Raw genomic sequence first — 19608 nt, 5'->3', positions numbered from 1 at the left:
CAACCCTGGAACATCTCAGACCCACTCAAAGTAAGTCTTCCTGCAATTTTTACATTAGTAGCACACACATTATCTAGATAGAATGTAGTGAATTTGGAGTCAGGAGGGCCATATTAGTAGTCAAATGGCTCTGGAAAGCGATTGATGAAATATAATAGAAACTTCAAGATCACTTGTCAAAGGAGGACAGAGATTTTGATTACAGTTTAGACTTTGATTGATTACCTCTTAAGGCTGCTACCAATCCTCATAGCAACAGCCAAAATTTTTCAGCTTTGGGATTAAAGTATTTGCAGATAACGCCTCAACTTGGGTTTTGAGTGTCCTTTACGTAAGGATGCAGTCTTAACTGTCTCTTAAGTTTGCAGTTCTCACAAATTTAAGGTTTAAAACTTCTTTGTCTTGTGTTTATCTTATTTGTATGTGTTGTGTTTTTATAGATTTATTTTGTACAAAGGCAAAAGTTGCCACAACAAAGTTAAGGGCTTCTCGTTTGACGTTTGCTTTTTGGGGCAGATAATTTGTAAAAACTGACATAAAAATCTCATATCCCTATGTGGTCATAGACAGCACTGGCCAATCCACAGGTCTTCTCATATACTGACCACGTGCCAGGACCCAGCCAGGGAAGAGGAACACTTGCACATTATCAGAGCCAGCTCCCCAGGCCACATCATTTACCAGGTATAGAAGTAGCTATAGGAGATTTAGGTTTGCCTTCTATAAATACAAAAAATAGTGAGAATGCATTCACAAATGCCCCAATGAACAATATCCTAAATGACTGTCTAGCAGGCATGACCTCCTGAGTGTGATACCAAATTATCTTTCCTCTCTTTCTCTAACACATGGCTATAACTATTCATTTACATTAGGAAAAAAAATGTTTTAGCATATTTGGACAGGTAGTTTGCAAGCATGTAGGAAAATCTATCCTTGTAAACAAGGACAACTTTGACATTCGATCCTGCTGTAGAAAGCAGTAACTTGTACTAAGAAGCAAGTAATGTTTGCAAATGAAAACCTTAGACACAAACCATTTGGCTAGCCAGAAGCAATAGACTGATGTGGGTGTGATGGGACAGGTAATATTGCTTGCTTAAGACTATGCTTCCGTGGCTGACTCCCACATCTTTCAAAGAACTTTGCAAGAAACCACATTCAGAAACATCATATGAACACGGCTGAATGCCTCAAGTCTTGCTTAATGAATAACCTTCTTTTAAATTGGCTTATTGCTGGTCTCACAAAGCTTTCAATTTTGGTTCTCTTTGGTCTCTTTAGCATTTCAGGGGAAAACTCTGAGTCTCAAAATGCTTATGAGCAAGAATAACCTGATTTTACTATGTGGAATGATCTGTTTGGAACAAGGTAAATCTGCAACTCTCTCTCTTTCCAAAGGTAAGTTCCAAACAAATTCTATAATTACCTTTGTCTGAAGAAATAACCTTTGCTGGCAATGAGCATCATAACTTCACTCCATTTTCCTTTGGGAAAACAGAAGAAGCAAATATATTTAGAGATCTAATAGTTTTTCATGTAATTATTTTGGACTTTTCTCCTGAAATCAGCATATGAAGCCAGGCAAAACATTTATGGAACATAAATTGGACAAGTTGCACTGATCTGGGGAAAACTAGGATTGTTTACTTATTTGGACACATGACACAATCCCATCCTTTTTCATGGAACAAATTCTGGAAATCACCATAAATTTGGAAGCATCTGTAATATTTTGGAAAACTGGCTTGCTGGGAAATAGGAAGTATGTTCATTGTAGTGTATTATAAAAGGTCTTTTTTTCCTCAAGTAACATACGTTGAGAACAGTTCCTGGCAGGATTCTCCATATTTTGTGCCAACCCTGAGAATCAGCATGTTTTCTGTCTTTGCTTCAATGAGTTTCTTTTAAAAAAAAAAAAGATAAGGTATTTTTATTCATTCAGCTGAAATTGTTAGACAATAAGCTTGTGATCCAATGTCATGGCTGCACTGGGCTCAGAATCAAAAGGCTCAGTGTTACATCCATGCTTTGCCATTAATTAGCTGTGCACCTCTTTGATTCTTTGTTTTCCCATCTGTAAAGTGGAGGTAATAGTGCCTGATTTGCAGGCATAGAATGGGTGGTTAAATGAGAAGTTATTTGAAAGAACTTTATATATTTTAGCGTATTAATCTAAACAGTCATGTTCTCAAGGTTGTGTTTTCAAGAAAAACCATTTGTTCATCCATCCAACTTTTCCAAGTGTCAACTCTATGCTAGGGATTCTGCTAAAATCTTGCAAATATAGAGATGAATAGGACATCTTTTTTTTTTTTTAACTCAAGTAGTTCACAGTCGAATGACGGAGACAAACAATTCATTATCACAATATAGCTATAAAACTATAAAAGAGAAAGGAATAAAACATAGTCCAGAGGAGAGACACTTAAAACACATTTTGAGGAAGTCAAGGAAGACTTCTCAACTGAGGTGATCTCCAAGTTGAAGAATAAATATTAGATGACTCAGCTAGGTAAGTAAAGAAGCAGGGTGATTATGAGGCAGAGCTTTCTAGGCGTTCCTAAAAAACATGTACAAAAGAATGCTCTACAGTGGGCACAGAAGAAGTACCATCCCTGAATTACAAGGCAGTTATAAACATCTTTAATCTAACCCCTCTCTTAGCTGAGGATTAAAAAAAAATTCAAGATAAGTAAGTAAATGCAACTTTTTCAGAGAGGAAGTCTTTTCCTCAAAGACTAAAGAGTTATTTCTTCCATGACCTGGCAACCCTTCTACACCAGACTGGTGTGTGAATCAGGACACAGTATTCACTCTACTCTCCTCGAACAACCTGCTACATTTCACCCTAATAGAGAATTAAATTCAATATCTGACTGTGCCAGGCATCAGAGAGCCTGGTCTCAGATTCATTCCCTTGGGTGCAGGAAAGGAGAACATGTACACACAACTACAATCGAAGGCAAACTATGGCATCATCCACTCAGGGAATTAATTGAGGAACTGTGCTAGATGCTAGATAGTATGGATGTAGGTACTTCTAAGATTAAGTTCCTATTTTGAGGAGTCCACATTCTAGTTAGGCTGAAACACACAGAAGTAACCATACTGCATATAACACATTTCATTGATGTACAGAGTGCTGTCAGGAGCCTCTAAGGGACCAGATCCCAAAAGGGGGCTGCATTCTTGCTAACCCAGTGGAGATCTAAATCTGAGACCCATAATCTTCTTATCAGAATGGTAGATCTTTTCATGATATGCATGCTCGATGTGACAAAAGCTGAACAATCCTTTGTAGTGCAAATCCCACAATTAACTTAAAGCCATTTTGTAATATTTCTACGTGATCCACCTCCTACAGTTTTTTCTTGCTCAGAAGAGTTTCCTGTACCTGCCAGTCTTTTATTTTTCTCAGCTCCCACTTGTGGGCAGAGTCTGGTGAAGGCACGGCCTTGGAACTACTTTCACATTTTCAGTCGCATTGTTGGGGGAAGCCAAGTGGAAAAGGGCTCTTACCCATGGCAGGTGAGTCTCAGAGAACATTCTCTGGTGGGTGAACTATGAGATATCTCAGGTTTGGATCTCCTCGAATCACATACTACTCATCAGTGCACTCCATTCTGCCTAACTCGTCACCAGAGATCTCATGAGTATGTGTAAGGACACAGGGCCCTAATGATGTGTACAAGTAAAGCTCCAGAAAAGTTGTGTTCAGAACAATTATTGGCTTGTTCCAAAAATTGGAACTGCCATCCCAAACTTTCAACTCCTAAGATAAAAATTCCACTTTGAGAAGCTGAAAAACTTAAATTTACAACTTAAAAAACAACTTTTTGATTCAATAAATATACTTAAAATATACTTATCTCACTATAGTTAAAGATGACCAGGGAAGTCAAAGGTGTCATATCCATCTACTTTACATCTGAGGTGTAAGACTTGTACCTATGCCATGGGACATTTGGGGAATAGTCAAGAGTACTGCCTGCCTTCTTAGTAGCTAATGTTCTAAGAATTCTGTATCAATCTAATTTCCTGGCCTTCCCATGCCATAAAAATGCCTTTGTGCTCCTGCCCTATCCAATGGTGTTTACATTTACTGTCTTTGAAAGTTTCCCAACATTCTTTACCGTTGGGAGCCATGTTGTATTCTTGCCGCTTAATTTTGCAAGTAGAGTGATAGCTCCTCATTTTTACTTTTCTTGACTCAATTATATTAACTTTTAGGTCAGCAGATATTTGGTAATGGTTGATTGGTTGAGTTTGTGTTCAATGGGTTGATGAATTAATTACCTAGTTGTAGAACTGACTGATCAGTTGCTTACCCGGTCAACTGGCTGGCAAGTCGATTAAGAAGTCCATATTCAAAACACAGTCAGGGTGACTCACTGACTTCCTTGCTCTTTATTCTATTAACCTTTACCCTGTATTATTTTTTTCAATTGCTCATTGAATGATTTTTGGTCAAAAAGAGAAAAATTCTAATAAATTGCTTCTTTTCTAATTCCAACAATGGAGTTAACAGTATTTATGCCTTCCCTGTAAGTCATTTTACAGTATTTAATTAAGTATCATGAACAGGATAAACCAAAGACAGAAAGTATACTGCAGAAGTAGATTAAAAAATAGGCTTGAAGAACCTGGAGAGGTCAAACAGTTAAGAGTATTAGAAAATTGTGAGTCCAGATTACTTTTTGAAGAGGCTTGGAGGAATTGACACACGTGACGAAAGACTCCTTTGGACCTCACCTTGCCTTTCTCTCAAAACTAACTGTTCTTCTGGATTCTGCTATGTCTTATGCTTCTTCTTCTTTCTCCTCATTCACAGATATGGTTCATATTGTTAGAGTAACAGTATGAGTTAACAGTATCATAAAAATAAGTAAATAAATAAATTCCAACAATGTTTACTATCAACTCTACTGAAACCTTAGAGCCAATCATCTGAAATTAACTACCTCTCCTGTGAACCAGGGTTGGGAATGTTCTGGTTCCAGCATGGCTTTTTTTTTTTTTTTTTTTGAGTTGTAGTGGGACAGGTTTTACTCCTTCACAGTCTATAATCTCTGGTATTTACGAAGAAGATATCTGGGTTTATTTTTCAAAATATGCTCAATGTCCAGGTTATGGGGGACCCCAGGTTATTAACTTGCTCCTATTGAAGGTCTTTACACTTCAGGTGTCTCTGAAACGAAGGCAGAAGCATATCTGTGGTGGGACCATCATCTCTCCACAGTGGGTGATCACAGCTGCTCACTGCGTTGCAAACAGGTAGGGGAAGGCCTAGCCCATGAGTAAAGGTCCGACTGCCCTTCTTCTCCCTTGGAATCAGCAGTAATAACTCTTTAAAACGGGGACTGTGTGATGTATGCTTTAGTGGGAGAACATCTTAACTGCATAACACAAATAGGGCTCAGTGATGTCAGCAGAGGGTACTCAACTTGGTAGAAAACGTGCATCCCTTGCAGGAGTAGAATAGTTTAAAGTAAATTGAAGTTAATAAAGAATAATATCCAAGTGAGAAAAAAAATATCAGAAACATGTATTTGTGAGAAAGTTCTCTCCTAGTTTTCTTAAATTTCAGTGAAAAATAATCATGCAGTTCATTATACATCTTAAGAAATGGATACAAGAAAACAAAAGGAGGCCAGTAAAACAAAAAGAGGCTTCCATATCTTCTTTTGTATTGATCCTGCCTCTATGAGCCTCAATCTGACAACTTCCATCCTTTATCCACTTTCCTGTGTGCTCTAAATGTTCTATTGTTGCCAGTGCTCTTGGTACTCTCTAGGCTACAGTATTTCAAATCTGTAAACATCTTTTGGATATTTACTTGGTGCTAGATACTAGTGGATACCAAAGATACAAAGATGAGTAAGACACAATTCCTGCCCTCAGAGAGTTGAGAGTCTAAAGAACAGTCAACTGATAATTTCATTGCAATGTGGCAGGTGGTTAGGCTAGAGTTGCTATGTATTAGGTTACGTACCTAATATAGCCAGGAGCCAGGGAAGAGCCAGGAAGGTACACCAAAAGAAAATGATGCCATTTTAATTTTTTATAAAATCATCACTGCTGGGAATGAAGGGTCCCAAAAGATGGCAAGACCAAAGCTCTTAATCCATCTCAATTCATCACACCAAGTTCCTTTCAGATAACTTTCCTTCAGAAAGACAGCAATGGAATGGTCTTTCCCATGCCATACCAAGTCTTTAAACAACAAACATAAAGGAGGTCAGGAGAAGATCCCCACTTCCCATTCCTGTAATCAGTCGCAACGCCCTCAGAGTGCATGCTCTCTGGGACACCAGAGTTATGGTGCTATTATGTCTTTCACAATATATACTATTCATTAGATCTCTGATATCAAAGCAGCAAATGTAGTCAGAATCACAAATAATTCTCAAAGAATCTCACTGATAGTGAAGTCAGGCCTACCACCAAGGATAGCTGAATAAAGTCCACTATAGCTTTAGAACCCTGAATTACAATGTATATACATCTTTAGACATTTTACAAACATTGCAATGTATTCAATTTATCATGTCATTGACTCCATGAGGCCACACTTTAGTACCAAATTGAGAACCTCCGCAATTTTACTATTTTTTCTCTGTTCAGCAGCATGCCCGTCTCTCTCCCTCTCTCTCTCTCTCTCTCTTTCTTCTCTCTCTTTCTCTCTCTCTCACACACACACACACCCCATTATCCACCCATGTCATTTTAAGAGTCCAGTTCGGCAACCATTACAAATGTACTCAGGCTCAAAGAAACTAATTCATTTTATTGCTCTCTTAATAGAAATATTGCATCAACTTTGAATGTTACTGCTGGGAAACATGATTTGAGTCGCATGGAGCCAGGAGAGCAAACCCTCACCATTGAAAGCATCATCATACACCCACATTTCTCCAGAAAGAAACCAATGGACTATGATATTGCTCTTTTGAAGATGGCTGGCACCTTCCATTTTGGTAAACATTGCAGGCTCACTCTGAATGATCCCATGTTCTCTATAATTTCTGTTCCATAGCATATTCCCTACAGTACATGTTATGCCCAACACTTCCGGGTTGATCTGAGACAGGGATTTGGGGTGGAGGGTCCCCTACCTGAAACCCTTTTTGCTTGTAGCTTCAGATACAGGAATATGGAAAGTTAGGGAGGTCTTTCTTTGTCTTAACAAGTGACCCCTGGAAATGCCAGGCAGTGATATCACAATTCTAGGTCTTGGGGAAACTGCCTGGATGCCAACAGGTTGAGTGGCTTCTGGTGGCCTCTCCTCCACGCCCTACCTACTTTTTTTTTCTCCCCAGGCCAGGCTGTGGGGCCCATGTGTCTTCCAGAGCCAGGGGAACGATTTAAGGCTGGACTGATTTGTAAAACTGCAGGCTGGGGCCGCCTGACTGAAGGTAAGAACTTCTGTGCCTCTACCCTTAATCAGCTGTTAGAACTTCCTGGTGGGAAATCAGAAAATAGGCTTTTTAATGTTTTTTTTTTAAACAATTGTGTAAACATTTTTAAAAATAGAGGATATCGCACTGTATTCAGAATTTCAGGTCTTTCTAAAAGACACAAGCCTGAATGGAGCATCTTCGACTCAGAAAGGGTAAAGAGTACTTTACTGGGGCTCTCATCTCTGTGTTTTCTAGATGGCATCCTCCCTCAAGTCTTGCAGGAAGTGAATTTGCCCATTTTGACTCGGAAGGAGTGTGTGGCAGCTCTGTTAACCCTAAAGAAACCCGTCAGTGGACAGACCTTTCTATGCACAGGCTTCCCAGATGGAGGGAGAGATGCATGTCAGGTAGGAGGGAGCGGCTGGGCTGACAGGTCCCAGGCAAGGCTCCCCTCAGTTTGTCATCATCATGTGAGGGGCTGAAAGAACACTGTAGGTAAGACTGGACACAGGAAAGAAGGGTCAAGTGACAGGGGAGGTCGAGTCAAAAAAAGGAACAGTTTAGACAACCTGTTTATATCAGGAAGTGTGAATTTAGAGGTCTTCCTCTTCTTCCAAAAGACCAAATAACAGATAATGCCAATAATGAGCTCAGGGTCCTCCATCTCTAGAGAACAACCAGCTCGTTCCTAATTAGAGCCTTCCAGTTTATGTAAAACAGGAACTTTATTTTTCCTCCATCCCTCCTGCTGATCAAGAACTGAGATCAATTTTACTACAGGGCAAGACTTCTCTGAGCCTGCAGGATGAGACAGAAGGAAGAAAGCCCAGTGTTTCATGATAGCCTAGGATGGGGAAGGAGGAGGTGGAACTGATAGGCACCAATGATATTGGAGGATCTAATGCTTGCCTGTTCCCCTAGGTCCCAGAGCCTAAATTGTTAGAAGAAATGTCTTTGATCCTCATCTAGCATCTTTATGGGGGAAAAAGGTGGCATTTTGGGGCACGGGCACTGACCATGATGGTAACAGAGCTTTTTCCACCAACAGGGAGATTCAGGAGGTTCCCTCATGTGCCAGAATAAGAAAGGGGCTTGGACTCTTGCTGGTGTGACTTCCTGGGGTTTGGGCTGTGGTCGAGGATGGAGAAACAATGTGCAGAAAGATGATCAAGGATCTCCTGGGATCTTCACAGATCTTAGTAAAGTGCTTCCCTGGATCCACAAACACATCCAAACTGGTAATAAAGCTAGCACATATGATCAAGAAGCTAGAGTCCGAGAGACCACCAGCAGAGTTTAGGCAAATCAGGACCACCGAGTATCCCAAGAGTATCCCGAGAGCTCAGAGCAATGGACAGCTGAGTAGACAGGCTCTACTTCTATTCTTAGAGTAGCACATAAGGATTGTGATATTTACTAAGTCTAAAACAAGTAAAATATGGTGTGTGGTACAGCAGACAAATATTTAATGAAACGTGAATGTATCTATTCATCTTAGACTTTGTCAAATTCTTTAAACTATCTCAGCTGGTGATATGTTTTTCACCACTTTCTTCTCAACTGTGCTAGCAAGATTCAGCAAGCTATGGTATATATCACTGGTTATCAACCAGCGGAAATTTTGCCTTCTAGGAGACAATGTCTGGAGATATTTTTGGTTGTCACAACTTGGGGATGGGAGTGACACTAATATCTAGTGAGTAAGGGCCATTAATGATGCTAAGCCTCCTACAATGCACAAGACAGCCCCCATGACAAAGAATGATGCAGCCCAAAGTGTTAGTAATGCCTAAGAAGGCCTGGCATAGACCCAGGTGCCATAAGTCTGAAAAGGCCTGGGTTTACGTGTACCCTTATACTAGACAGACCAGTGTGTTAACTGACACTTCATTTCTATCTCCAAATCAAACTTGTTTTCTTAATTGGTGGCTTCTGGCCCCAGTAGGGCTTCTACTCTTCCCCAAAAGAGTTAATTCAAATTAGTTCTGTAAGAACTTGAGTTCGTTTTTACGTGTATGGTCCAGTGGCAGGTATTTGAGCCCTCAGTTCAATGTGTAGCTATCCCAGCAATTCTTTTGTGGTTGTGGGTGAGTTACTTCCATCTTCGGCCTCCCTTCTCATATAAAATGAGAAGAGTAGATCAGATGACCTCTTCTTGCTTTGTGTAACCTCTAAGCTAATCATGGCCTGTTTTTTAATTTACCTACATACTAATGACACTGAAATCATCTCCTCAAAACACCAAGGTCACTTTCCTGCTTTGTCAATTCATCCTTGCTATTCTTTCCACAGATCAGATTTTCATACCGACTTTAAGTCGGTTGCATACCGACTTAAAAATTTCTGTACTTCTAAGCCAGGGAGATGCTAACTCCTTGAAATATTTAGGACACCACAAACCTTGACTCACATCTTTCTTTTTCTTTCCCAGGGAAGCAGAGAAAGAGCTCGAGAGGTAGGTATTTCTTCTCCAGCCTGCGCACCCAGGAGCATGAATTAATATCTAGCATTTCTAAATATTGTTTCTCTTTATAATCAAAAGTCTTCCTCTGAAAGAGCTGTCCTCGCTCACTAGGTATAAAATCACCACTCGGAGCACCCATTTCCTTCCAGTCAGGGCAGTCCCTCACCCTGCTGGAGGCCTAGATTCCCTCCCATTTCACATCTTGTCAACCCAAAGCCCCATCTCAATTCACAAACATTTGCCAAATCCTTGCTTTGGATCAGAGATTTGAGGAAGGAGTGAGGTGGAGTTGATATGGTCAATAAGCTACACACCTTACCCTAAAAGTATCCTTATCCACCCAGGGGACTCACCCCAGTGTTACACTGCAAGTCTGCAATGAATTCCCTGTGACTCTGGGAAGCTCTGTCCAACCTCTGGACTTCAGTTTCCTCATCTATAAAGAAAATAGTTTGAACCAGATGGTCTCTAAGGCATCTTAAGCTCAAATTTTCAGTGGTTCTGTGAGTCTGTGGAACGGCCTACAAAAAAACAATATGAAAAAAAGAGTATCCCAAGAGCTCAGAGCAATGGACACCTGCTTCCAGCAGGGGGGAAAAACATACAGGGGAGAGGCTTTGGAGCACAGATCTTGTAAGCTGAAACTTAAAAGTCAAAGAATGAGCAGGATTTCATCAGATAGAAATGGTATACAGGTAAAGAAAAATATTCCAGCTCAAGGAATCATCTTTACCAAAGGACAGATATCAAAGGATGGAGATAGGAGGTTGTAACAGAGACCAGTAAGTCAGTCAAAGCGGCTGAAGAGTGGGATATGTGATGGGGTTTTATGACGGAGATTAGAAAAATAACTTGAGACTAAATTATGGAAATTTTTAACGTCAAAGAAGTTAAGACTTTATTGAGTAATAGGAAGTTGGTTAATTATACAGATTAGAGCCATACTTTAGTGGTATAAGAGCAGCACATAGGGGATAGATTGAAGGAGAAAACAGTTCAAGATGGACTTGAGATTATGCGTTAGTTCAAGTCAAAAAATGAAGGCTTGACTTGGGGCAATGGCCGGGGGCTGAAAAGGAGGGAACAGAAACAAGAAAAATTAGGACTTAGTAGTCACTTAGACAAAGGGTGGGGAGGGAGAGAGAGGAAGCAAGGATGGTACCTAAGTTTTGAGCATGAAAGACTAAAGAAAGGGCAGAAACAGAAGCACTTCTGCACACCCAAAACAATTTCATTCGTAGCATGTTAAGTTTAAGGGGAGATATCCAGGAGACTGGTCAGAGGGCTCTGTAGAGAGATGAAAACTAAGGATGGAACCTGGGAACTACCTGTATTTATAGAATGGAATTATAGGGTCAGAGAAAGAAAAGTGAAAAAGAAGAAATCATAGAATTTCGAGGTTAAGCAAGATCTAAAAGGAATAAAAAAGAATAAGGAACCAAAAAAGAACAGAGCCAAGGAAAAGATTTTGTGAAAAAAGGAAGGATGCATAATGAAGAAAAAGAAGGTTCCAGTGTCTGTACAGGTTCTGGAAAACTAGGGCTGTTGTGACTAGCAATCACTGTTAGTCTGATTCTTTTCTTTTCCTCCCAGCCTCATGCAGCGAGCAAGATCCTGTGATCAGTGAGCCTGAGGGGGAGCTGCACTTCCCAGAAAGCCCCTACCTATATTATGACAGCAAGCAGTGAGCAGCCCCCTCTACCACCCTTCCCAACTCCCACCTCCAGTCTGGCTGTGCCCATTAACTGGACTGTGACAGCCACTTTCTATCTAGAAATAATACCCTCTCAATGTATCTGCCTGCAGACTGTGTGTCTGGACCCTGTTGGTATCAGAGGAAATGCATGTGTTACTCATTTTCTCCCAGTTGGATGCAGAGTCTTGTCAGCACAATTACCTGTCAATATATTCTTTAGAAGACAGACTTATTGGTGAGTGGATTTGCACATTGTCAAATGGACACTAGTGCTAGGAGGGCTTAATGGGGCCTGGTTACAATATGTCTGGCACTGAGGCATCTGTAAACACATTTCCTGTCTCCAATTTTTGGTACTCAGAAATGACAGTGGACAAAAACTGAATCTGAGCCTATGTGATGTCTGTAAGGCCAAATGCATTTCATTTGCTCTACCGGCTTCCAATGGAACCAGGCTTTTTACACTTACTTGCCAAACTGGAGCCCATTGAGAATAAAATACATACATAATACATCACCTGTCAGGGCCTCCCAGACAGCTTGCTGCTTTTCTAGGCATGAAAATGACCTTTACCTGACTCATCAAGCTAAGTATACCAATGGATACTCATGAGTAGGAGACAAAGGTTACCTATATAAGAAACAGAAATGGAAAAAAGAGTTTCTGTGGTTCTTAACTGGAGGTGATTTTGCCCCCCAGGAGATAAATGGCAATGTCTTAGAAGCTTTTTTGGTCGTCACGGCTGGAGGGAGTGCTACTGGTACCTAGTGGGTAAAGGCCAGGGATACTAAAAAACATCCTACAATGCGCAGGACATCCTGAACACAAAGAACATTCCAGTTCAAAATGTCAGTAGTGCTAAGATTGAGAAACCTGTTTTACACAATCCTACATTATCACAAGTTCTGTTCTCCTTAAGTCCTTTAATGGGTGCTGTTTTCTACATTCTGAACAAAGAATCTTCTTATGTTGCAGGGAAATTCTGTGGAGAAAGACTTGCTTCATCAGTTCTTGTTGGCTCCAACTCTTTAAGGCTGAAGTTCATCTCTGATGCCACAGATTATGCCACTGGGTTTAACCTCACCTATAAAGCTCTTAAACCAAACTACCTTCCTGGTAAAACCATTTATTTTTACCACACGCTATCCAGGCCTTCTGTAGAAGTTGAGGTCCCATAAGAATTAGGTGAGGGGCAGAGAGCTCCCTCCCAAGGTCCACTTGGCTCTCCACAGTGCAGAGGAGCACGAGGCAAGTGAGGTGCAGATTGCAGGCATTCCCTCTGGTCCTGCTCAATTCACACACCCAGGTGAATTGAGAGAACACAATGAGTTCTGAAAAATCAGTGCACAAACCTCTTCCTTCTTGTTGCCTTTCCCTGAAGATTCAGTTCATGCATCATTTTTGGGAGAAAGGAGTAAAAACAGATTCCTCTTCTCTCGGCTGTTTGGATGTTTTCCCTTGTGTTTCAGATTCAGGTTGCAGTTCCTTAACGGTCCTTTTTGAAGAAGGCCGCATACAGAGTCTTCACTATCCTGAAGACTACAGTGACATGGCTGACTGTAACTGGGTTTTTCAAGCCCCCAAACATTACCTAATTAAGGTACTGACTCTGGTTACCCCTACTTTGCTATGGTACCTCCAACAAATAGCTTAAACATAAGCACCATTAGAGCAGAGGTTTTTATCTGATTTATTCACTGCTGTATCAATATATACGTATTGAGAGCCTTGTGGGCCAGGTACTAGGTACTAGGGATACATCAGTGAATAAATAAACAGACCAGCCTATTTTGCCCCATAACTACCCATACTTACCACCAGATGGCAATATTTACTTTTTCTTGAAGTGCTGTCTTAATTTTTGTACCTGGTAACTTTCATCAGTCTCTAATCCCTTCTAGAAACAAGCATTTCTTCCTAATTAATTAAACTGCTAACAAAACATTTTGTAAGCAGTGGCTAACAAAAGTCAATGACGACAAGGCCCAAATCATGGAGCCTCTCACGCAGAGGGGACAGAGCAAGCACAGAGGAGCCAACGCAGAACAGGTTCAGGGACACTCTAGTGTGAAAGTCATAACGTGTACTGGGGTGGTGGGAGGCAGGCGAAGCTGAGATCAAAACACAGAGAGCTTTGACTATCACCATATAGAGTTTATTCAGCATTCTATTCGCAGTGTTTGTGCCATTTGTTTGCTTGTTCATTAAATGCTACTGAGCCACTTGCAGAGAGATGCTTCCAGATAGTTTAGAAGTCTTTCGGAAGTCTTTCTCTTAAAATAATAATTGAAAGCAAGAGAATATATGAAGGAGAGAAAGCAGAGTAGAAAATAAAGGAAGAAGAGAAAGAGAGACAAGATCTCAAAGTTCTCATATGTTCAAGAGACAAAAAGAGATCGGAGACACAGGAGGAGAATCAAATTGGTGGTGTTATGACAGTCCAGGAGATGGAGCTTTTAATTTAAAAAATAAACAAAAAGGTGCGGCCCATACTTTGGATTTACTACACAATGTGAGAGTTTAAAGAGGAGGAAGACTGAGCATTCGTTGTCCAGTGCTCGCCTCATCCCCCAATAAAAAGGTAGAATAATTGGACTAGACAACTAAACAATAGAAAGAAAGTAGGGATGGTGGTATCTGAAATAAAAGTTAAGTCAGATGTTAGAAGCAGAAACAAGATCACACAGGTTTTATGAACGAGTAGGAGAAAAAGATGCAGAGGAAGTAAGCACAGATCTTTTTCTAAAAGTTTCTGAAATTCAGAGTTGAGGCAGAAATTTCAGGAGGACACAGAATTAAGGGAAGATTTGTTATTAGTGATGGAGGATAAAAGTTTAAGAATGAGCATTTTCTGGTAGGAGGATAAAGACAAATTTAGTTGAAAGTCTGAACATGCCAAAGCTAGAAGAAATAAAAAAAAATCTGTTCAGTAACGCATCAGTGAAATGATGTTCTCACACCCTGTCAGTGACAGCATCATCTTACGGGCCTCACTCAAGATAGTAATTTGGAAATTATTATTACAAGTCATAACTATGTGCATACCATTGCTTCTGAGAAAAAAGGGTCTATTTCCAGAAAGTATCCTAGTAAGAGTTTAAGAAGTATTTGACTGAACCTTGTTTCTGACATGGCTCTTTCCCCATGCCTTTATTCACCATTAACAATCATTTGCCTCTATTTCTGTGCTATCCATGCAGTCCTGTGCCTTTGGCCGAGTGCTCAGGCTCCACTGAATCCCCATCATATATACATTTAAAATCTGAACGCCTATTTCATCAGCCCTATCACCCATGGCTCTTCTCTTCAGACTCAATTGGTCAGTGCTATTACACTGCTCAAATATTGTTCTTTGTTGTTTCTTTGCTCCTCCTAAGAGGGAACTAGGGAGCCCAAATATTTGCATATTTTCCCACCATTACAACCTTGTATTTGGTAGAAGTTTCTAAGCGGGTTTGGGAGCCTGTGATACAGCATCTTTTCCTAAGTAATTTAACCCATTCACAAACACCTCACTAACTTTCTCATCTAAGGTCCCACCCCAGAACAGGCTGAGCAATCCAAATTTCTCTGCTTAATCAAAATCAGGCAATTCGTTCCTATTATTCACCTGAGATGTAATGTTGAGTCTTCTCAGCTTTCCTTTCAGAATATGGAAATAGAAGAAAGTGGAGACTGCACTTGTGACTATGTGACAGTACACAGGGATGTAGAAAGAAAGAAGGAAATAGGTTTGTGTTCCCCTGGAGACCAGCTTCCCTGGTTTGCATTTAGACCTAGTCCTTTTTGGGAATAAAAAAAGATCTGGCTCAATGGTCCTTCACTCACCTGCACCACCTCATCCCTCCTTATGCTCTCACCACCACTCCTCCTTCTCCTACGTCAGGGGCAGGAAGAGTGTGAAGGAAAACTAAAGGACCATTTGAACAGAAAACATGGAAGGCCCACACGACCTAGGGGTCAGAAGGGGAAAGTGCTGTTGAAATAAGTCCTGTGGCTAAACTCTATTCCCTAGTGGCATTCCCAGTAGGAGTGTTTGGGAGACAATCGAAATGTTGATGGGGTTAAATACGTATTTTTAAAAAAGCAAACTGCCTTTCTATTTTGAAAATAAATTGTAACATCCACCATAAAAGTTTATTTCCTAACAGTTACCTAAAGGACAATTTTTTTTTTCTTTTATCCAATGGTACATTATTTGCTGGACCCCTGACCACGTGTTGCCTGGGCTGGGCCTGAACCAGCTCGGTTGTGTGGCTTTGTTGCTCCTGAGCCTGTGCTGAGCTTCTCTGGCATAATGCTCATCAGCTTTCAGTCAGATGAAAATGTGACCTTCAAAGGCTTTCAGGCCACAGTCTCCTTCATTCCTGAAACAGGTAAGAAGGAAGCACCAACTCCTTGGGTCTCAATTCCCATTCTCATAATGCGATAATCAAGTACAGCCTTTAGAACTCAATATGGATCTGGTCAATTCTTACTAATTGTAGCAGTTCTATTTGTTAAAAGTTGCCACAAACACTGAATTAGTGAATACTGAACCACTGTTCCTGGGGGAGATACAGGGTTGGGTTCCTTTGAGCCTCTGTTTTTATGTGTATTTCTATGGAAAGTCACCTTGTTTAATATATATTGTTGCTACATTAACACTGATCTCACAGCTAATACCACTATGACTTGTACCTGAACAGAGCTGATCTATCACACACATTTTCTCCATAGAGACATCACAGCCTCCTTGCACTTAGGAACGCTAGATGGCACTTCACCACTATATTTAGGGTCATTTTAAACAGCAAAGTCGCCAACAAACAATGCCAAAATACAAACGAGGAAAAAAAAAAAGTGTGGCCTTGAACTGACCATAGAAAGGGCACCTGTTTATAGCATGAGAGCCAAAACAAGAAGGTAGAGTGTCACCTCATTAGATCTCAGCTAGGAACATGTGTATCAGGTAACAAATTTTTCACGAATTTCCGTGAGTGACCATGAAAGTATCATGAGTACTGGTTTTAAGTGACAAATAAAAATTTGCAAGTAGATGAATCTGCAAATACAGAATCCACAAAGAATGAGGATCAATTATATGTCTGAATTTTGGCCTATGCTCACTAGATGTGTGATCTATGAGTCATCTAAGACCCTTTTTCTTCCATCTTACAACTGGTGAATAATAATACATGCCCAGTAAGAATGAAGCGATGATAAAATCAGATAAGGGACACCTGGCAACAAGCAAGGATGTGACATATAACAGGGGCACTGAAATGTGAAATATCTTCACCAACCCCCAGTCTCTGCACACCTGAACTACACAGCTCCTTTCCAAGCCCTCACACCCACGAGCACTTGGTGGAAAACCCACAAAGCCAATTATCAATTTCTCGAGTTGTTCATTAGCATTAGGCAGTAAGCAGCTACTTATGGCAAAGCCAGGTTAAAGTTAAAATACTCTACTTTTCAGTTAAAATACCCATAGAGTTCAGCTGACTGAGAAGCTCCAGAATTCTAACAATAATTTTCTGATAAGTCCCAAGCACTGGCCTTATTTGTGTAATCTGAGTGATTGTATTATGCTTATACCCAGATTTAAACATCTCCAGGTCAGAAGATGAGTCAGTGTTTCTGGATACATGGAATGTCCTACCTGAAGAACCCAATGCTTCTGGTAAGCTATGCTAGGGAATGTGACCAAGAGACATACACAGAATGTATCAGCCAGGGTTCAACCAGAGAACTACAAAAAGATATATTATAGTCCTAACCTCCAGTACCACAGAATGTGACCTTATTTGGAGTTTGAGTCTTTAGAGACATAATCAAGTTAAAATGAGGTCATTGGTGTGGGCCCTAATTCAATATGACTGATGTCCTCATAAAAGGGGAAATGTGGATGCAGAGAGAGACACGCACAAAGGGAGAACATCATATGAACATGAAGGCAGAGACTGGGGTAATGCATCATCTACAAGACGAGGAACGCCAAAGTTTGCCAGCAAACCACCAGAAACTGGGGGAGAGGCATGAAACGAATTCTCCCTCACAGCCCTGAAGAAATCAACCCTGCCGACACCTTGATCTTGGACTTCTAGCCTCAGGAACAGTGACAAAATAAATTTCTTTTCTTCTAAAACACTCATTCTGTGATATTTTGTTACAGCAGGTCTAGTAAGCTAGTACACAAGAAATTGGCTTACACTACTGTGGGCTAACTAAGCAAGTAAATCTGTCAGAAAGTCAGAAAGGGAAGATCACAGGACACTGGAATTCCATAGGAATGGGCTAAAGCTACTCTCCACAAGTGGACTTTCTTCTCTCTTTTGGGGAAGCCTCAGCTCTGCTTTTAAGGCCTTTCCAATTAATTAAGTCAGGCCCACCCAGTTTATCCAGGATGTTCTTCCTTACCCAAAGTCAACTGAGCAGGGACTTCCATTACATCTGCAAAATTCTTCACAGTAACATCTCGACTAATGATTGATTAAATAACTGGGAGCTGTAGCCTAGCCAAATTGATACATTAAAAAAAATCCATCACAGAGTTCTATGGGCTGTGGTCATTGTTCCTTTTGCTCAAAGCAACACTGAAATATCTCCAATCACAAGAATCAGAATTCCCATCTCAAGTGATTCATTTGGTGAGAATGGCTAAATAGTGTGCCAAATTGTGGGAAAAGGTGAGTATACCACTATATTTTAACGCCAATGAACACTGAGACGTGCTAGGCTTTCTCTGTTCTCTATTTCTGCTGATATACATGTGTGACGTCTTGATCCATGTGGAAAATGTGGTAAGGGAGCATGAAGACGATGGAGGTAGGAAAACTTTTACAGTTTGCCATTTTGATAGTTTGTCAAGCACCTTATTTTTATTTTAGTTTTAAAAATTATCTGGCACATAGAACACAGAATAATAGAGAGTGTGAAGAGTGAATATTCCTTTCAACAAGATGTGATGGAAGCATTCTGCTTCTTTTTGTTCTGGCTTCTTGGACCTCAAGATGTATAGATGCATCACCGTAAGAACCTAGTAGTACCCCCTGACCCAGCCCTTTTCTATTCTTCTAGAATAGCTCCAGGGCCCCCTGGTCTGTCTCCTGGAAGATTCTGGCACTACACCACCTTTGGAATAACCAGCTGGGGACTAGGCTCTGGACTGATTCACTATCTAGGTATATCCATGAACATCAGCACCTTCATTGACTGGGTCATCTGCATTTCCATGACAACAAGACTTTAAAAGAATATGTTTTCTGAGTTGATGGAACTCTTTTTCATAAAGGCAGGACTATTCCATCTCCCCGCAGGACTCAAAGGAAGCCTGAAGACTTCGTTTTTGAGAGATACTGCAAAGAACTCATCTTTCATGTTAGTAAGGATGTGCAGTACGTTGCAGATTGGGATCATGCTCAGTGTGGACAAATTTATTTGTGGGACAAGAGTGCTTCTTTTTCTCTATTTTAATAATTTAGAAAATTTATATTAGAATCTGCTTGTTCATCATGAGGAAATAGAAGCTAACACATGTTAAGTGGCAACTGCTGTTTACATTCATTTTTTTCATAAATTTTCTGTAGGAATAATACTGGCTAATACCCACTTATAACTTATGTGTTAGGCTCTACTCTAAACATTTAACATAAAAACTCACATAATCATCATACGACTCTATGAGATAAGCATCGTCATTATCATGATTATCATCCCCATTTTAAAATGGAGAAACAAGGCATGGAAATGTTTAGAAATAGTCCCCAGAAAGTTTGTAAACTGGTAGAGCAGGGATTTGAACCCTGGCAATCTTGTACCAGTCTGGCACAGTGCTATGCTGCTACCTCGCAGGTAGGCATATTTGCTATAAGTATCCCCAAAATACAGATGATGAGTCTGAGTATCAGAATGGTTAGACCACCCCTCGCCCCCCGCCGCCTGAGAAATTCTGTTAGCTAGTAGGTCCCACATACAGTTCAGTTCAACAGAATTATTATTTTGAATTAAGACCTGGTTGTTGGGTCAATTTCCTTCTCTAAGGACGCTATAATCCACTTAG

General features: G+C 40.4%; 1 protein-coding gene across 1 annotated transcript; it reads left to right on the top strand.

Annotated features, from left to right (window-relative positions):
- The first annotated feature begins 1313 nt into the window (after nt 1-1313).
- OVCH2 (ovochymase 2) lies at nt 1314-15422 on the top strand. The gene is made up of 13 exons (XM_039863490.1): nt 1314-1401; nt 3422-3531; nt 5186-5277; nt 6808-6980; nt 7323-7418; nt 7659-7810; nt 8452-8641; nt 9835-9858; nt 11461-11551; nt 11674-11798; nt 12540-12680; nt 13034-13164; nt 15202-15422. Exons 1-13 carry the CDS (start codon nt 1314-1316, stop codon nt 15358-15360), a joined length of 1572 nt encoding a protein of 523 aa, XP_039719424.1. The 3' UTR covers nt 15361-15422.
- The last annotated feature ends 4186 nt before the right edge of the window (nt 15423-19608 follow it).

This window comes from Pteropus medius, unplaced genomic scaffold (assembly GCF_902729225.1).
Source record: "Pteropus medius unplaced genomic scaffold, Ma_sr-lr_union100, whole genome shotgun sequence".
In the NCBI taxonomy this organism is placed as follows: domain Eukaryota; kingdom Metazoa; phylum Chordata; class Mammalia; order Chiroptera; family Pteropodidae; genus Pteropus; species Pteropus medius.
Note: the sequence above shows the minus strand (reverse complement) of the source record. Positions and strands in the feature narration are given on the sequence as shown.